We start from the raw sequence: 19,188 nt of genomic DNA, 5'->3' as shown, positions 1-19,188 counted from the left end.
CCTCAAAGAGTTAAAAATAGACTTGCCCTATGACCCAGCAATTGCACTGTTGGGGATTTACCCCAAAAATACAGATGCAATGAAACGCCAGGACACCTGCACCCCGATGTTTATAGCAGCAATGGCCACAATAACCAAACTGTGGAAGGAGCCTCGGTGTCCATCGACAGATGAATGGATAAAGAAGATGTGGTTTATGTATACAATGGAATATTACTCAGCCATTAGAAATGACAAATACCCACCATTTGCTCCAACGTGGATGGAACTGGAGGGTATTATGCTGAGTGAAGTAAGTCAATCGGAGAAGGACAAACATTATATGTTCTCATTCATTTGGGGAATATAAGTAATAGTTAAAAGGAATATAAGGGAAGGGTGAAGAAATGTGTGGGAAATATCAGAAAGGGAGACAGAACATAAAGACTCCTAACTCCGGGAAATGAACTAGGGGTGGTGGAAGGGGAGGAGGGCAGGGGGTGGGGGTGAATGGGTGATGGGCACTGGGGGGGCCACTTGACAGGATGAGTGGGTGTTATTCTGTATGTTGGTAAATTGAACACTAATAAAAAATAAATTTATTAAAAAAAATCCTAAAAATTGGCAAGTAAAAGTATAAGCCATGTGTATTCACAGATGACATGTCTGTTTGTATTAATCAAGATCAGACAGTAATGGTGTCAAAATACAAAAGTCTATTTTACTTCTCTATACAAGAAACAAAAACATGGAAAATAAAGTTTACAAATACCATTTATGACCAAAGAACACGAAACACTTAAGGGTAAATTTAATAAAATACAGGCAAAACACCTATACTAAAAAAATAAAAAAAACACTCCTGTAAGAAACAAAAGATCTAAATAAATGGAGAGATATACCATTTTCATAAACTGGAAGACTCTATATTGTTAACATTGCCATCCTTCCCAAAAAGAATGAATTACCAAACTCCATCAAGATTTCATGGTTTTTTTGTTTTGTTTAGTAGAAATTGGTATGCCCAATTCAAAAATTTAGGTAGAAATGCAAAGGACCCAGAAGAGCCAAAACAATGTTGAAAAAGAACAAAGTTGGAAGACTTAGAAAGTATAGAATTAAACAATCAATAGTAATTGGCACAACAGGAGAAACAAACTTATCGATGGAACAATATATAGTCCAGACAATACACAGATAATTGATTTTTCAACAAGGGCATCAAAGTTAATTCAAAAGAGAAAAGCTAGCTGTTTGAACAAATGGTAATAGACCAAGTGGATATCTAAGAAGGGAGAAAGGGAGAGGAGAGAACCAAACCTTTGTCTCACTAATAAACAAAAGTTAATTTGAGACCATTGATAAGTCAAAAACCTAAGCTAAAACTATAAAGATTCTAAACAAAAACAGAAAAGAATATCTTCATGATCTTGGGATAAGCGAAAAATTTCAGGCCAGTACAATAAAAGGAATCCCAAGAATCTGGATTTCATCAAAATGGCAAACTTTGACACTCTGAAAGACAGGATTAGGAAAATTATAAAAATGATGAGGCAAGTCAAAAACTGGGGAAAGAAACACACACTACTTATGTTAGACAATCAACTATATTCAGAATGTACAAAAATTCTCGTACAAATAAATAAAAGATAATACAATTTAAAAATTGGCAAAAGATTCCAATATATTACAAAAGAAGATATACAAGTGGTCATAAGCACACAAAAAGATGCTTACCATAATTAATCATCCACAAGAAGAGCTATAATTAAAAATATATAACAAGAGTTGGTAACAACAAGTACAAACTGGAAGTCTCATATATTGTTGATGGTAGTATAAAATGGTACAACCACTATGGAAAACCATTTGGCAATTCTTATAAATAAGACACACAAGTACCACACAAATCAACAAATCCACTCATAGGTAATCTCCCAACATGAGTAAAAACAAATACAACCACTAAGACTTGTACAAGAATGCTCCTATTAGCTTATTCATACTAGCATGACACTAAAATAACTTAAATGTCCAGAAATAGGTACTAATTTTATTACTATAAGTGTACAGTCATAAAATAGAGTAATATAGATTAATACCACACTACAAAAAACTACTAACATAGAGCAACATGAATGAATCCCAAAAACACCATATTGTGGTGAGACACACAAAAAAAGAGTACCTTCAACAGAATATAATTCCATCTTGCACTAGAGGAGAGGGAATGATTATAAAGGAACGTTCTTGTATGATAAAAAATAGTATGTATTTTGTTTGAGCTAGGTTTATATACTTATTAAAACTCAAAGAGCTGGGATTCCTGGGTGGCACAGCGGTTTAGCGCCTGCCTTTGGCCCAGGGCGTGATCCTGGAGTCCTGGGATCGAGTCCCACATCAGGCTCCCTGCATGGAGCCTGCTTCTCCCTCTGCCTGTGTCTCTGCCTCTCTCTCTGTGTGTCTCTCATGAATAAATAAATAAAATCTTAAAGAAAAAAACTCATAGAGCTGTAAACTTAAAATATATGCATTTCACTACATGTGAATTTTACTTCAATAATATTGATCTAGTCAACTATAATCTACTGTCAACAACTAGCATTTTAGGGATGTTTGGGTGGCTCAGCGGTTGAGCATCTGCCTTTGACCCAGGGCATGATCCTGGAGTCCTGGAATCAAGTCCCATGTGGGGCTCCCTGCATGGAGCCTGTTTCTCTCTCTGCCTATGTCTCTGCCTGTCTCTCTTTGTGTCTCTCATGAATAAACAAATAAATTAAAATCTTAAAAAAAAAAAAACCAAAAAAACTAGCATTTTAAAACTTAAAAACTACCCTAGTCAAAATGATATATAGCAAAAAAAATCTTCATGCGTTAGACTTCAAGAGAAGATTAAATGGGTCCTAAGCAAGTTCATCAGCTCACTGCTTATAATGAAAGGAGTCGAGTTACTTTTAAGCTGGACTATGTGTTAAATTGGTTTTCCTTTGTTTTTTTGAGAAATTTTTCTTAAAAGGCAATTAAATCGGGGAGTCTAGGAGGATCAGTCCACTAAGCATCTGACTTTTTTTTTAGATCTATTTATTTATTTTAAAGATTTTTTAAAAAAATATTTATTTATTTATTATTTATGATAGACGAGAGAGAGAGAGGCAGAGACACAGGAGGAGGGAGAAGCAGGTTCAATGCAGGGAGCCCAACGCGGGACTCGATCCCAGCACTCCAGGATCACGCCCTGGGCTGAAGGCAGGCGCCAAACTGCTGAGCCACCCAGGGATCCCCAAGCATCTGACTTATTTTGGCTGAGGTCACAATCTCAAGGTCATGAGATGGGAGCCCTGCAGTGGGCTCCATGCTCAGCAGGTAGTCTACTGGAGAGTCTCTCTCTCAAATAAATAAATCTTTTTTAAAAAAGGCAATGAAATCCAACATTTTCTCTCTCTCTCTCTCTCTCTCTCTATATATATATATATATATATTTTTTTTTTTTTTTTTTTTTTGTAAAAACAAAGAACCCAACCCAAGTTGGGGATTAGTATGGAACATATGCAAAATGAACAGAGTTGTGACCAGATTCATCACCACCACCTAGCACACTCCCTCTTCATTACTTCTGTGATTCTTAGGTTGTAACCTCACAGGATCCTAGCACAATAAGGCAACTCAATGGTCATCAGGCTTGACTCTTCGTTTTACATGAGGACACAGAGATTTGGATAAATTGTGACTTTATGTAACAGGTGACCACGAAAAGACCATGTGATGTGTTGATTAGTCTTACAAGTAAAATCAACACTAAAATGACTGTTTTAACTATTCTTACTGTTCTAAGAATTAACCTGAAACTCCTGGGAAAAATAAAGTTTTATTACAATTCTATTTTAAATTTGGGCAAAATACTAAAAATCGTTTCCTTGTCTATTACCTAAATTACAGAACTTCATGAATGGTGGAAGGGTAACAAAGGTTTTTGCTAAGTAGACATTTCATTAAAAAAATCAACCATATCCTGTTTCTTAATCAGGAGTCAGTAGATTTGACAGCTCACTTTCTTTCTTTTTTTTTTTTTTTTTTTTTTGACAGCTCACTTTCTAGTGAGTTTTGTCTTGCCAATTTTTGTTCTCAAGCATTAATCAATGATCACCTAGTTTTTTCTAATAAGAACAATAAAATGAATAACCCATAATTAACCAGTGCGAATGTGCATGGTCAGGAGCAATTTTTGATTAGAGCTCCATTTACTAATCAATCTTTGTAGAAAGTAGGATTATCAGATACAGCTATTAAGAATATTCAGAACAAATGAACTGAACTCAAATTAAATGGGACTTTCAAAATAAAATACACAAAAACCCACACACAGCTAGGCAGGAAGGGAGGAGCAGTACTTACTATCCTTTTGAACGTGCACTCTGGATGCCACATTACCAATTATGCCACAAAAGAGACATTTCTTAAACCACACACAGCTCTTAAAAGTTCTCTTCACAAGGAAAATAACATGTTTTTTTTTTCTTTTTCCCTTATATCTACATGATATGATGGATGTTATCTAAACTTATTATGGCAACTTATTCACAATATATGTAAGTATAATCATTCTGCTGTAACATCTCAAACTTACTCAGTGCTGTATTTTAATTATATCGCAATAAAACTCTAAGAAAAAAAAATACACATGGTTCAATTACCAGTCAATACATAGCTCTTTTTATCTGCTAACATGGAATAAATGTTGTACATTAATGTGAAAAAAGTTTTGATATTTAGAAATACCAACAAACCTGTCCAAGTCCAGGTTAATTTCCTCTAAACTATTTCACCTTCTTTTATTATAACTATTGCTCATCCTTGATAAAAACTACACAAGAAATCTTATTGTCCAATATGATCTTGAAAAATCAGTCAACATGTGATCCAGGTATGGGTAAGTAATTCTGAACAAACTCAAATTCTGACACACATTTTCTACCAAAATGAACTTCCTTCAAAGAGTAGCTTGAAAGTAATTCAATTTAGAACACAAATGGATCCAACTATAAGGTAGGAAAAGACATAAAATGAAATTTAAAGGGTAATGGACTCCAGTTAAAATAAAAGTTAATTTGGGGTGCTTGGGTGGCTGTCAGTTAAGTGTCTGCCATCAGCTCAGGTCTTGATCACGGGGTCCTGGGATTGACTCCCATGTGGGAAGCTTGCTTCTCCCACTCCCTCTCCCTCTGACTCTCCCTTCTGCTGGTCCTCTCTCTCTCAAATAAATGAATAAAATCTTTAAAAATAAAAATTTAACAACGTGACCACCAGAGTGTCCAGAGATAGACCTACAAATGTAGGGTCAACTAATATTTTTCCAGCTTTACTGAGATATAACTGACATATGATATTCAGATACACAATGCAACATGCACCTGTACATGTTGCAAAATGTTTACCAAAATAAGGTTAATATATCCTTCACCACACAGAATTTCCATTTTTGTTGTTTTATGATAAGAACATTTCAGATCTACTCCCAGGAATTTTCAAGTATACAATACTCATGATGTCTGCATGCTGTATATTAGATCCCCATAACTACTTCTTATAACTGAAAGTCTCGTCAACATCTCATCATTTCCCTTACCTATCAACCCCGGGTAACAACCTTTCTACACTCTGTTTCTAGCAGTCTGGCTTTTTTAGATTCCACATATATGTAAGATTATATAGCATTTGCCTTTCTCTAACTTACTCCACTTAGTATAGCGCCCTCAGGTCCATCTATGTTGTTGCGAATGGTAACACATCCTTTTAATGGCTAAATTTGTGTGTGTGATTTCTTTTTTTATTCATCCATCAGTGAACACTTAAGCTGTTTCCACGTCTTAGCTATATGAGTAATGCAATGAACACGGAAGTGCAAACATCTCTAACAAATAGTGATTTCATTTCCTCTGAATAAATACCAAGGAAGTGGGACTATTGGATCATATGGTAGCTCTGTTTTTTGAAGAACCTCCATATTGTCTGCCAGGGTGGCTGTATCAATTTTCATCCCCAATAGTGCACAAGTGTCCCCTTTTCTCACATTCTCACTGGAATTTATTATCTCTTGCCTTTTTGATAATAACCATTCTAACAGGTACAAGGTGGCAATTCATTGTGGCTCTGATTTGCATTTCCATGATGATTAGTGATGTTGACCACCTTTTCATGAACTTGTCTTCTTTAGAGAAATGTCCATACAGGTCTTTTGTACATTTTTTAATCAGATTATTTGGTTTGTTGCTATTGAGGTGTAATTCCTTCTCTATTTTGGGTATTAACCCCTCATCAGATATAGGATTTGCAATTATTTTCTGCCATTCTGTAGGTTGTCTTTTCCTTCTGCTCACGGTTTCTTGGGCAGTGCAGAAGCACTGTAGTTCGATACAGTCCCATTTGCTGATTTTTGCTTTCATTCTTCTGCTTTTGGTGTTCTATCCAAAAAAATCACTAGAGAGGCCAAAGTATAGGGCTTCACTCCTATAATTTGTTCTAGGAATTTCATGGGTTTAGGTCTTAGATTTAAGTCCTTAATCCACTTGGACTTAATTTCTAATGAGTGATCTACGACAGGGGTCTAATTTCTTTTGTATGTGAATATCCAGTTTCCCACTGAAGAGATTATCCTTTTCACATTGAGTATTCTTGAGCTCCCTTGTCAAATACTAGATTAGTGTATAGACCTAAGTTTATTTCTGGGTTCTTGATTCTATTCCACAGGTCTATGCACCTTTTAATGCGACCACCATAACATTTTGATTGCTATAGCTTTGAAACATGGTTTGAAATCAGGAACTATGATGCCTCCAGCTTTGTTCTTTCTCAAGACTGCTGGACTATTCAGGGTCTTTTATGGTTCCATGACCATTTTTCCTATTTCTGTGAAAAATGCTCTCAGAATTTTCATAGATATTATGTTGAAGTGATATGGAAGGAACCTAAGTGTCCACCAACTGACAAATAGATAAGGGTGTGTGTGTGTGTGTGTGTGTGTGTGATGGAATATTACACAGCCATAAAAAAGCATGAGACTGTGTCAGTTGAGGCAACATGGATGGACCTAGGCAGTATTATGCTAAGTAAAATAAGCACAATGAAAAAGACAAAAAAAACTTTGATTCTACTTAAAGGTGGAATCTGAAAAAAAAAAAATACCCTCAGATGAAAAAGCAAATAAAGAGCAAAGTCAGACCTATAAATACAGATAACAAACTGATGGTTGCCAAAGGGGAGGGGAGTTGGACGTTGAACAAAGTGGATGTAGGGGAAAAGAAGATAAAGGCTTCCAGTTACCGAAAGACTAAGTCACAGGAATAAAAGGCACAACATAAGGAATATAGCCAATGGTACTGTAACAGGGATGTTATGGGACAGATGGTACCTATACACTTACGAACATAGCATAATATATCAACTTGTCAAATCACAAAGTTGTATCTGAAACTAATGGTAACAGTATGGGTCAACTACACTTAAAAAATTTGAAATTTCTAACTAATAAAAAACTTCAAAAAGTTGTTACCCAAAAAACAGAGGAAAATGAAAAGTTTGTGAGGAGACATCCTGTATTTCCCATGGATGAAAAGATCAATATATGTAAAATGAATCATCTATGTATTTTACAGTATCTGTGGAAATTGTGTAAAATAAAGGTTTTGTTGGTGTATCAAGGAAGAAACAAATCAAAAGTGAAAATAACAAAAATATAACATTATCAATGAGAAAATAAACTATCTAACAATTGCTACTCAGAGTTCCTATAATATGATTAGAAAATACACCAGAGTTCTTACAGCAGTAAATTACCTACTTCTGTACACTCATTGAATAGTTTATCTGAAGCTACCTTATGTAAAATTCCAAGGAACCATTTTCTATAACCATACAATAGAGTTTTAAGAGATCCAAATGGATCCTATACCCATCTTGTTTATCGTTCTAGGAAATACATTCTAATACCCTGTTTACCAATATATAATAGTTTGTTTGCCTCTTAACATTGGGCAAATTTCCTCTATTCTGTTGCCATCATTAAGTCAAGTAGAGAAAAAAATGTGTCAAGCAACATGAAATCTTCAAACTAGGACTAGGTGCTGTATTATCACTGTGACTGGTCACTTGAATTAGTTAATCTTGAAGAATCAGGGCATATAGCCCTAATTTTGAGGCAATTTCGGAACCAAGTTAAAGTATTTTTAATCATTAAAGACTGGCAAAATTGAAATGCCGCCAAATGAGTCGAAGAGAAAACTATTTACAAGTATTTACAATTGCTTGCCAGATTCACATTTGGACTACTTGTGGCTTATAAGTAGTGTATTTTTGTTTTTGTTTTTGTTTTTTTTTAACTAAACCGAAAACACAATGTTATGCTTAAGTCTACTAAAACTTCAAAATATAGCTGTTACAGAACTGCTTATTACAGCTTTTTCAGACATTTTATTGATATAGAAAGTTGTAATTTGAAATAAATTAGCAATAAAAGGAAAGAACTATGGAGTTTAATTCTAAGTTACAACTTCTTGTTTGGTGATGACAGGAAGAATAGTTACATAATGGACTAAAGAAAAAATCTGACAAATGATAATCTGATTTTACCAATACAGAAAGCACTTTGTCACTTACAATCCATGCAAAAAATGTTAGTATTACTTTCAATGTTTAATTTTACCTATATAGAGAATGAGGAGGTGTTCAATTATTTCAGAGAAATGAAAAAGATAGAGTATATAAACACAAATCTGACATACTACGGACTCTTAAAAAAGATTCACCAGTAAAATCTGCATGAAATTTAAATTCGTTGAAAAAACAAGTGTAATTGTTTCATTTTTGTTCTCCTCATCCATACAAATTATACCTCTGATTAACAACAATGTTGCATGAAATACCATAGGTAATCTATGGCAAAACTACATTATCATTCCTAGCAGTTAAGTTTCATGTATCACACCTTGCAGTTAGATTTCAAAAAATAATTGCCACTATTATCTGAACAGGGCTCCAAGAAAATAGGATCTTGTCTGACTTTCATTGTTACAAACCCAGTGCCTGTCACAAAGAGCTCAACAATTATCTGCCAATGACTGAAATACAAGATGAAATTTCATTTCCATTATGGAATAGGCAGGTTTATATTAATTTTACATTTTCAGAACAACCTGATTTTGATGTAACCTGGATTTTTATTTGAAAGTATACTGAACCTTGCTTTCAACCTAATGCTCAGCATATATAATAAAACATGATTCAAAAACTAGTATTTACTATTTTATAAATGAGTCCATATTCATAAGACTCATTTATGAAAGAGGATGGAAGAACTCTGATCTGTGACATCTAGAAAATGCAAATCTAAGTAGAAGTGGCTGCTGGCCAGCACTCTCTTCGAGAACCTGCTGCATGTGGCCCACACGTAAAATGCAGCTCTCAGATAAGGTTTTGCAAAATAGTTAAGAGCTCTGGGCTCCTTGCAGGATACAATCATCTGTAGAATGTATTTGTCTGTTAGGCCAGGGACTGTGGCAGAGATGAAGGTGAAGAGGTACCTGCCCAAGTTACTTGGTACTGCTATTCTTATTCTGCGCAAGCAGAGAACTGAGGACAAGATTCTCTAATCTGCTAGTACCTTTTTGCACCCTCAAATCCTTCCTAAAAACTAATTAAGCCTGAAACTACCCATCTTTTATCTTCTAAGTTTTGATTTTTTTTTTTAGAAATTTTGAACATTGCCATATTATTTTTATCCTAGACTTCATAATTGGACATTATTATATTTGTTCACAAACTAGCAGTCACTTCATATTTTAAAAAACGACTATACTTTTCTAGATTGCTGTTTAATTTCTAAAATGTACTGTTAAAGCCAATGTTATGATTACTTGGTAAAAAGCACACAGTGCTAAGAAAAGTATGTATTTCACATACTGCCAAAGAACTAAAAACATACCCTATAAACTGAGAATAAAATATTATTCAATAATAAAATATAAATAAATGTTATGATTAAAAATCAACATCAACTGTTGAACACGACCTCAAAACAGTTCTTTATATTAATAAGATAGCTAGGCAAGTTCAAAAGGAGCTCTATAAATTGAAATTACTATACAGGCCAACCACAACGTTTAGGTAAAATATTTATTAATTCCGTTAATAATCAACCTCCAGTTCATAGAAAATTGAGATGGGTCTCCAGACCTCACTATTCTCATGTTATCCCTCCATTTCTCCAATCTAAGCCTTTGGAACCCTGACCCTGTAGATTTTTCTACCTCTACTCCTCTCTTCATCATGTAACCATTTTAAGAAAACAAGTAAAAATCAAGTCCTCAGTGACTGGGATAGAGGAGATCCATCTGGCATTCTTGGTCCCATCCCACTTAAAGACAAAAGGAATTTCCTGTTACGAATGGCAAATTCACACCTATATGAGTCTCTTCCAGTCTGTTTTAAACCTCAAGTCCCACTCTTCCTCCTCCTTGGAAAATTACATTGAACAAGGAAGGATTCCTGGGGTGCCTGGCTGGCATGGTTGGTGAAGCACACAACTCTGGATCTTAGGGCTGTGGGTTTGAGCCTCACGTCGGGTATAGAGATAATTTAAGGAAGAAAAAAAAATTCCTTGTTCCAAAGAGAGTCCTAGTCTGGCATGTGCTGTCAGCATGCTGTAGTGTCACGCATTTTTTAAAATTTCATTTAAATTCAATTTGCTAACATATAGTGTAACACCCAGTGCTCATTTCATCATGTGCCCTCCTTAATGCCCATCACCCAGTTACCCTATCCCCCACCCATCTCCTCTTCTACAACCCTTTGTTTCCCAGAGTTAGGAGTCTCTCATGGTTTGTCTTCTCTCTAATACTATAGTGTCATTTAATAAGTTCTTTTCTCCTCTGGATATTCTATAAAATGCTTCCTGGAGCTACAGGCATGATATAATTCAGATTTAATTTCTTCGGAAACAATACATCACAGATACTTTTACTGAGCTTACAAAGTTGTAATGTTTTATTTTTATTTTTATTTATTTATTTTTTTAAGTTGTAATGTTTTAATTCTCTTTCCTTCTCTTACTATGTGCAACAGTTATCAAAGAACAAATCTCATCAATTTCTTGGTCACACTGAGTTTAGGTAAAAAAAACTTACATCCAGGAAAACTTTATTCAACATGAGATTTCTTTACGTTTATTTATTGATTCTCTTAACAAATTAGTTCCCTAGCATTCTTCAAAGGTAAAAAATAAAGATTTTTTTTGTGGTGTCTATGAACTTAAGAAGGATTTTACATTATGTCTTCATTCAAATCACTTAGGAGTAGTAGTATTGCTGTTCAAATTATCCAAACTTAACTCAGCATCAACATCTTCAAGTTGGCTCCTGGTCCTTTTTACCTAAAACTAGTAGTCTTTATCGTACCTTCTTTACTTTTCAATGTGAAAAGATGTTTAGGCTCTTCTACTACACTTCCGGCCCAGATCTGGAACCAATCATTTTCCAAGGTCCCTTGGCTCCTCTGAATGAATATATACCACGCGAGCACTAGAGGGGCTCACTGCTACTGGGATGATCATGTTATACATAATTTTTGTGTACAGAACTAAGCAACATGCACCTTTGGTATAAAATGTGTAAGTCACACCAATAGTTTCAATTTAGAATCATAACTACAGGGTGCAATATATTCTTGCCAGATTTAGACCTGTATCTACTTTCTCACACGTGGAAAATGCTGTTTTTTCATGACAGCAAAATAAATCCCTTTAGGGCTGTCCAAGTCCATAAAGCAGATAAAGAGGTGACAAAAGGGGCTTACTGTCATTGAAAAAATATCTTCAAAAAACTTTCACTGCAGATGTCTGTAAAGGATTAGCCAGGTTTCCAAAGTCACCAACTGACAAGTGAAAAATGAATGCCTTCTAGCAAAGGTTCAAAGTACGTGGTCAAAGTCTCTGAAGTAGATGTGTTTAAGAATATATATGAAAACTACCGGTAGTATTGAAAGATGAAATGGCTTTTTTAGTCACAAGGCAGGAAAATCTATGCTTCTCCTAAATTTGTGTTCACTTAGAGAATAATCCCTGGGGTTCATGCCACCAGCAGCTTCGTGCCCCACTGCTCCCATTACAATCTAGACTGGAAAGCCTGAAGATAAGGAGAAATACTTTGATAATTTACTGGTATAACATGTCCATTTCTCATTTCACTTCCATTCCCCAACAGTAGCAGAAATAAATGAAGCACAGGGCACCCAGTACATAGACAAAAATTATCTCTTCGTGTTGTCTGATTAACTCTTTTGGGCATATCCACATCTTACACCCCAGTATAGCTCAATATAGACTCATGTACACATACAACTTCAGTCAACAGTCATGCATGCTCAGCATGGTCATATTGCTACCAGTTTCCCCCAGGACCATAGTGATCTGGATATTCTGGTATGTAAGAAATATGAAGACAATGAAGAAAAATGAAAGGCTCAATCTAGTTCTCTAAATATCTGAGACAAGACAGGAATTATGTATCTATAATGTCAAATACGGATCTGTTAAACAGGTGAGGCAGATGTTACAGGTAGATGCTCTTCTCAATTGATCTGCAATGACAACTGTACAGGAGGAGCTGGTAAAATCCATTTTCTTTCCTTTCTCTAGGGATCTCCTCACTCCAGCTAAATGATGAGTTGATTTAGAAAATGTATTTCTTTTCTTCTTGTTCACAGGGGTTCCAATGCTATTCTCCTGGTCTCCTGGGTGCTCTCCCTGGGAGGGTTAAATCTCACAAGACTGATCTTGTAGACTCCAATGAAAGAGGCCCGAAGGCACCCAAAAAAGAAAGCTAGAGTTGATAGAATAGACTCAAAGTCCCAGGTAGAACTCACACAAGCTGTCAGATCACAGGAAAAGAACTCTGCCTAAGTTTTCATAAAGGAGGAGGAATGAGGTTACACCTATATAATACTGACCATATACAGGATGCATGCTACTGATCCAAGGCCTGTAACCAAGGAGGTAAGGGACAACCCAATTGAGAAGAAACCTAGTCAGAAGTTCCATTCTTGCTACCAAATACAATGAAGATACTAAGTAGTTTAAAGCATACATGTTTGTGTATGGGCCAAAATTAAATTTTATTTTCAAATACACCAGGTTGAAAGCGCTTAGCAGCAACTCTCTCACCTTTATAGACCTATGTTGCTTTTTTTAAGATAAAAATAATTTAAAATTTAAATCTCAATTTATTTATTAACTGTAATCTGGTGACAATGATATAAAAATACTGAATTTACCTCCACGTACAAATCCATTAGTAGCTATTGCTGAAGTAGACAATCCTGTGATAGTTGTCACAACAGTGGCCATTATAATTACAACAACCGAGAGACCTTTAGGGAAAAAGAAATGAGATGAGAATACTTCTATTTATTTCAACCTGCCTCATCTAGAACTTGTTAGTACACAAAATTTGCATTATATTTAACAATTATCTTATTTTTATTCCATTTTAGAACAAATCAAAATTATGAAAAAAGTAACATTAAGACAATAATCTGATACCAACCAGAAAACAAATTGTTCACAATTTATGAGGTTCACAGCCTAGAAGGGCACACAGCTACTTTCCTTTTTCATTCTCAAATGAAGCAACCAGTATGTAACTTCACTTACCTATTCCAGCTTGACCAACAATCCATGACAATCTAATGAAGAGCATCACACCCCAAATGTTTAACATACAACGTACCTAGATACGAAAAGAGGACAAGTTACAGATGAAGCCAAGTGATGGAACATAATACAACAGTAAATGCAAAACTAGCCAAAAGGAGGACAACATATATTTAAAATACAGAAAGTCATTTTAAATCTCTTATCCTTCTGTTTGTAGTAGCTTTTTAAAAGAACTTAGTGAGAGCTAAACTGTGATCTAACTTAAGTATAATACAACATCACAATTATCTGAAGCAGCAAAAGGTACTGAACAAGGTAAAAGAAATATTTTAACACTTCAACCCTAAAAAAGTAGTTCCTGTTCTTATGTATCAATGCAAACTAAGTTAAATTTTTGCTTATTTTCTAATAACATCCTTATTTTATGATTTCCTTAGAAGATCTAAGTATTACAAATTATCTGTCAAAACAAAATGCTACTTGTTCACACATCTTTCTTTTTAAAGTTTATTTATTTATTTAAGTACCCTCAATCCACTGTGGGGCTCAAGCTCAAAACCCTGAGATCAAGTTGCACAGTCCTTTGACTGAGCCAGCCAGGTACTCCTCACCCATCCTTTAAAGCTTTTAACTATTTGAGAGAGTTTCCCCAATTTATTTTTACTTTTGTGTATTATGCTTATACATAGAACACAGTCTTCTAGAATACTAAATTCTAAAAACAAGCAAACAATAGTACCTGGAGCTTCACATTTACCCTATTGATTAAGCAATGTAATTACTATTGGAATTGGGATTTTCCCTCTGCCTCTCCTCTAAATGTCAACATGACTAATTAAGTGCTCCAAAGTTCCAATGGGAGGCCATTTAGTCTACCAGTCTACTCCAGTCAGTTCCTTAGTGACTATTCCAACACAGAAAAACAGAACTAAATCTGAAACTTAAATCACCTAAGCCTATTTATTGAAGTAACCTCAACACTTAAGAAACCAATTTCTCCTTTATTCTGTTCCTTGTTAACTTTTATACTTTGCTCTGAAAAAATAATGGGATAGCAGAAAAGGAGGCAGGAATATATCAGCTTTATTTCCTCATTCAGCTTTCTTGATTCTGATACTTTCATCAATTTAATAGTTTTATATTTAATTTGTGGAAAATGACAATATGTAAGATTTATAAGAGGTAATAAAATATAATTTAGAGGAAATCAAGTATAATGATTCTGTTAATATATATATCCTGTTTCCTTTCCTGAATTTAATATCCATAAGAAAAGGAGGTACAAGTTATTAATTTGATCTTCTACAACACTCAGATAAAAAGAAAAAGAGCTTTCTTAAGAAATGATGAGAACATTAGGAAGATTTTATAATAAACAGAAATGTTGCTACTCTCAAATTAAAATCTATAGGTACATACTAATACACCCTTGATCCAGCCAAACTTCACAACTCCTTTACTTTCCGCAGTGTATGTGACCACAGCATCTCTGGTTGGAGTACTTTCTTCCCCATTGGCAAAGCCATCTTCAAAAGGTTCCTGGTTATAAAAGGAAATATGAATTATGCTTAATTATGAAAAGTTTAAAATCACTTGATAAAGACAAATATCACTAAATACATGTTTAGGAGGATACAGATTTCCAAGAATCAAGGATGTCTATATATTTTACCTAAAAAAAAAAAAGTAAAATAATAAAGTGGAAGAAAATCTTAACTACTAGGGTTTTTAAAAATCTTAAATCATATGACAGCAAACCCATTTTAATAATTCCAAATTTTAATTACACTTTGATGGTGTCTGGAGAACACAATAAATAAGTATAGGCTTAGCTAAAAAAGTCAGTTCAGACCTTGACTCTCCAGCCACAACTTTCTAGTATCTGGTTGGCATCCCTCCCACAAATGAAATTTCAACATTCACAATTTAAAACTCCTCTTTATCACCAAATAACACAGTTTTTCCCATCATCCATTACAGCAGGATACCCATGGATCCCAAGACTGAATCCTAACTGTTGCTTTTACTCTCTCTGCACTTGGTCAGTCACTTAGTGCTCTTCACTGTTCTCTTTGTTATTTTTCTTAGATTCAAACATAAACTGGTTTTAACACTTCATGTCTCATTGTAGTCTTAGTTTTTCTCTTTTTAGCCTTCTCTCTCTATCTTTCCCTCTACCTTTGGTTCTCTTGTTCACTCCCAACACACCCAGGACAAATGATAAATTTCCAAACCAGCAAGAGTATGTTAAATAGGTCATGAAGGGTGAAGGGAGGTGTTTGGGCAGAGAAAATTGTCTTAGGTCTAGAATCATATCCCTGATGCTATCCCCATAGCTCTTCTTTACCCATATATCAAGAGTAGGGAAGAAAATACAGCCGTGTTTCCAACATCTTTCTTTAAATGAAGAAAAGCCAACTAAATCAATTATCATTTAATCCTGAAAATCATCAAGATTTCCTACCATATTTTTTAAAAACCACTTTCAGTGGTTCATGTCCTCTACTGAATTCCTAATGTAATTTTTTTTTATTAGAAATGAGCTATATACCAAATTCTGTGTTACTGGAGAGAAAAGTCTATGTCATAATCCAAACTTCCCTTTTTCCCTTGACTAGTATCTGTTAGCCAAATAAACTCATTTAATTCCATTTAATGTATTAATGCTATATGCATTTTCAAAGCACCATCAACCTGTATCAGCTCTTAGATTCCACATTTCTACAGTTGAAAGACTGCTAATCCTTATGCTTTTAAGCCACAAAAGAAACATTGTTAGACACAATACCTTTTACTCTATTTTTTGAAAATTATTTCACCTACTTTTTCAGGAAAAGAAAAAAAATTTCAACTGTTTTAGGGTTTGCATTGAAAGACATGACAGTAACTTCAGCTATGTGAAACACCTGGAAAACAAATCATTCTGAGATCACTAAGAACTTAAAAGATGAATGTTAACGTTAACTATTCCTGATAGTATGGAGATTTTTAAAGACTCTAAGGGACACAAATTAAAATAATTTCCCTTATAACACAGTTTCTTAACTACTATCTACTGCATCAATGATTACTGTACTATAAGAGGAATGCCTCAAGCTCAGGGTATACGGAACCAACCATTCCCATTAACAGAATTAACGAGCTCAATCTGCTATACTTAAACAATTTGAGATATAATTCATATAATTATTAACTCACTGAATTAAGGTGCACAAGTCAATGATTTTTAGTATATTCAGCAAGCTGTACAATCATCACAACAAATTTTAGAACATTTTCATCATCTCATAAAGAAACTCCAAATCCATCAGCAGTCACTTCCATTTCCTCTTCTCCAGCTCCTGGCAATCACCAACTTTCTATCTCTACGGATTTGCTATTCTGACATGTCATATACATGGAATGGGACTCATATGTGGCCTTTGTATGTGGTTACTTTCACCTCGCATAATGTTTTCAAGATTCATCCGTGTTATAAGGTGTTTCAGTACTTCACTCCTTTTTACTGTCAAATAATATCCCATTGTATGGCTACACTACATTTGTTTAACTGTGCTTAAGGTGATGAACATGCGAGCCTGGTTCCACATTCTGGCTACAATGAAATATGCTCCTGTGAACACTGGTGCACAAGTTTTGGTATGGACACAAGTTTTCATTTATCGTGGAAATAACCTAGGAATGTAATTGCTGGGTCTCATTTTTGAAATGACTACTTCTGGTCATTTCTTTTCTTCTTTTGTATCAGACTGCAGAGTGCCACTCCTCATTTCAGTCAATTCATCTGCCTACTGTTATCCTTCTTCCTCACTTAGCATCTGGTATAAACATAGAAATCAGTAACAGCAATTGTTGGAAATATATACATGTACAGGTAAAAAATGTGACCACGGGCCTGTGTGGTTTAATCACAGCACATCCCACTTGGGCTTCACTTGCACTCTTGGAGGTGCTCTAGATGGTAGAACATCAATGATGATCTCAAATTAAAAAAAGAAAAAAAAAAAAACCCACAGACTCCTCATAGGCATGATGACTCAATAGTTCAATAATTGAAATAAAGCCAGAATAAAAATTTTTGCCTGTTAATTTAATTAACTTTATTTTTTTTAAGTTTTATTTTTTTTATTTTTATTTATGATAGTCACATAGAGAGAGATAGAGAGAGAGAGAGAGAGAGAGAGAGAGGGGCAGAGACACAGGCAGAGGGAGAAGCAGGCTCCATGCACCGGGAGCCCGACGTGGGACTCGATCCCGGGTCTCCAGGATCGCGCCCTGGGCCAAAGGCAGGCGCCAAACCGCTCCGCCACCCAGGGATCCCTCAATTAACTTTAAAGAAGAAAGAAGTTACTTTGTTTTCACTGTAGGATATGTAGTGTTGTAATTTGTAAATGAAGACTTTAAAGTATTATATAATCTCCCAAGTATTACAAGAAAATATAATGTCCATAATATGCACAAAAGACCTCTTCCTTCTAATCTCTATTAAAATTAAAGATGCATATATGTCATAGGCTATCTTTTCTAAGGCTAAGTATTAATGTGAGTGTCTTTCTAACAATCCCAAAGCATGCAGGCATTTTAAAATTTTTGCTGTGGGTGCTTATCAGAATTCCATCGCAAAGTTGAAGATCTAGAGATAATTACACAACTTTCCACAATACTACAAACAACAGTATTCAAATATGGAAGATTTTTTCCATCACGTATTAAAGTAGTATTTTAAAATAAACATGAGTCCATAAAATGAAAGTTTATCTTCCTCTCCACATTCCAATAGCTCTATTTTTAAAAACTATGTTATCAACCTCTAAAGTTAATTCAAAAATTACAATCAAATATTACTTATAGTTCAATCAATAGATTTAAATATAACAAAATTGGGTTAAATTGTATTAATTTCCTGCAAGAACAAGAACCCAAAGTAGAATACACACGCTTTATTCCTTTAAAAACATTAATTCAGGATAAATAAGGAAATTGTCAGTGTGAGGTTTTGTCTACATACAAAAAAAAAATTGTTTAAAAACCTTATAATCAGGAAGATTTTACATTTACTATTATGAACTAAAATTACACTAATACAAAGCTACATAAATAATATTTTCAACCTACCTAACATTTTCAATGAAATAAAATTTCTTTTGTGTTTCTAAATGTTTTTCACATCATGGACAACATGAATGAATCTTATGGATTCATATTAAATGAGTGAAACGAATGGACCAAATTAATTTGGATTTATTTGGGGGGAAAAAAATCCTTCCAAAAGCAGAATGGTGATTCTGAGTCTACCAAGCATGGATTGAGGTTGGGGTAAGAACAAAATGGGGAAATGAGGAAAAGACAGTGAAACAATGGAAGACCCCAGATAGTGAGGCCCTCAGTAACTAGAAGGATTTCTAAATGAAAGAGAGAGCGAGATACTAGTAGATTATGGCAGCCTGAAAAGGAAATGATAAATTCAGTTGGACATGCTGTATTTTAGGAGTCAAGAGACAATTAAAGAG

At 34.6% G+C, this 19,188-nt stretch overlaps 1 protein-coding gene and 1 long non-coding RNA gene across 4 annotated transcripts in view; one reads left to right on the top strand and one right to left on the bottom strand.

Annotated features, from left to right (window-relative positions):
- The window catches only part of SLC12A2 (solute carrier family 12 member 2), a 112,748-nt gene that overhangs the window by 69,979 nt on the left and 23,581 nt on the right, over window positions 1–19,188 (bottom strand). For both annotated transcript variants that reach the window (XM_038552056.1, XM_038552057.1), the window contains exons 2-4: window positions 15,098–15,217; window positions 13,676–13,751; window positions 13,297–13,392 (exon numbers count right to left, since the gene is read on the bottom strand). In XM_038552056.1, the coding sequence (XP_038407984.1) occupies window positions 13,297–13,392; window positions 13,676–13,751; window positions 15,098–15,217 (292 nt within the window). The remainder of the gene's footprint in view (window positions 1–13,296; window positions 13,393–13,675; window positions 13,752–15,097; window positions 15,218–19,188) is intronic.
- Window positions 1–19,188, top strand: part of LOC119873881 — an 86,457-nt gene that overhangs the window by 62,097 nt on the left and 5,172 nt on the right. The window lies entirely within an intron of this gene.

This window comes from Canis lupus, chromosome 11 (genome assembly GCF_011100685.1).
Source record: "Canis lupus familiaris isolate Mischka breed German Shepherd chromosome 11, alternate assembly UU_Cfam_GSD_1.0, whole genome shotgun sequence".
NCBI classification, from domain to species: Eukaryota; Metazoa; Chordata; class Mammalia; order Carnivora; family Canidae; genus Canis; species Canis lupus.
Note: the sequence above shows the minus strand (reverse complement) of the source record. Positions and strands in the feature narration are given on the sequence as shown.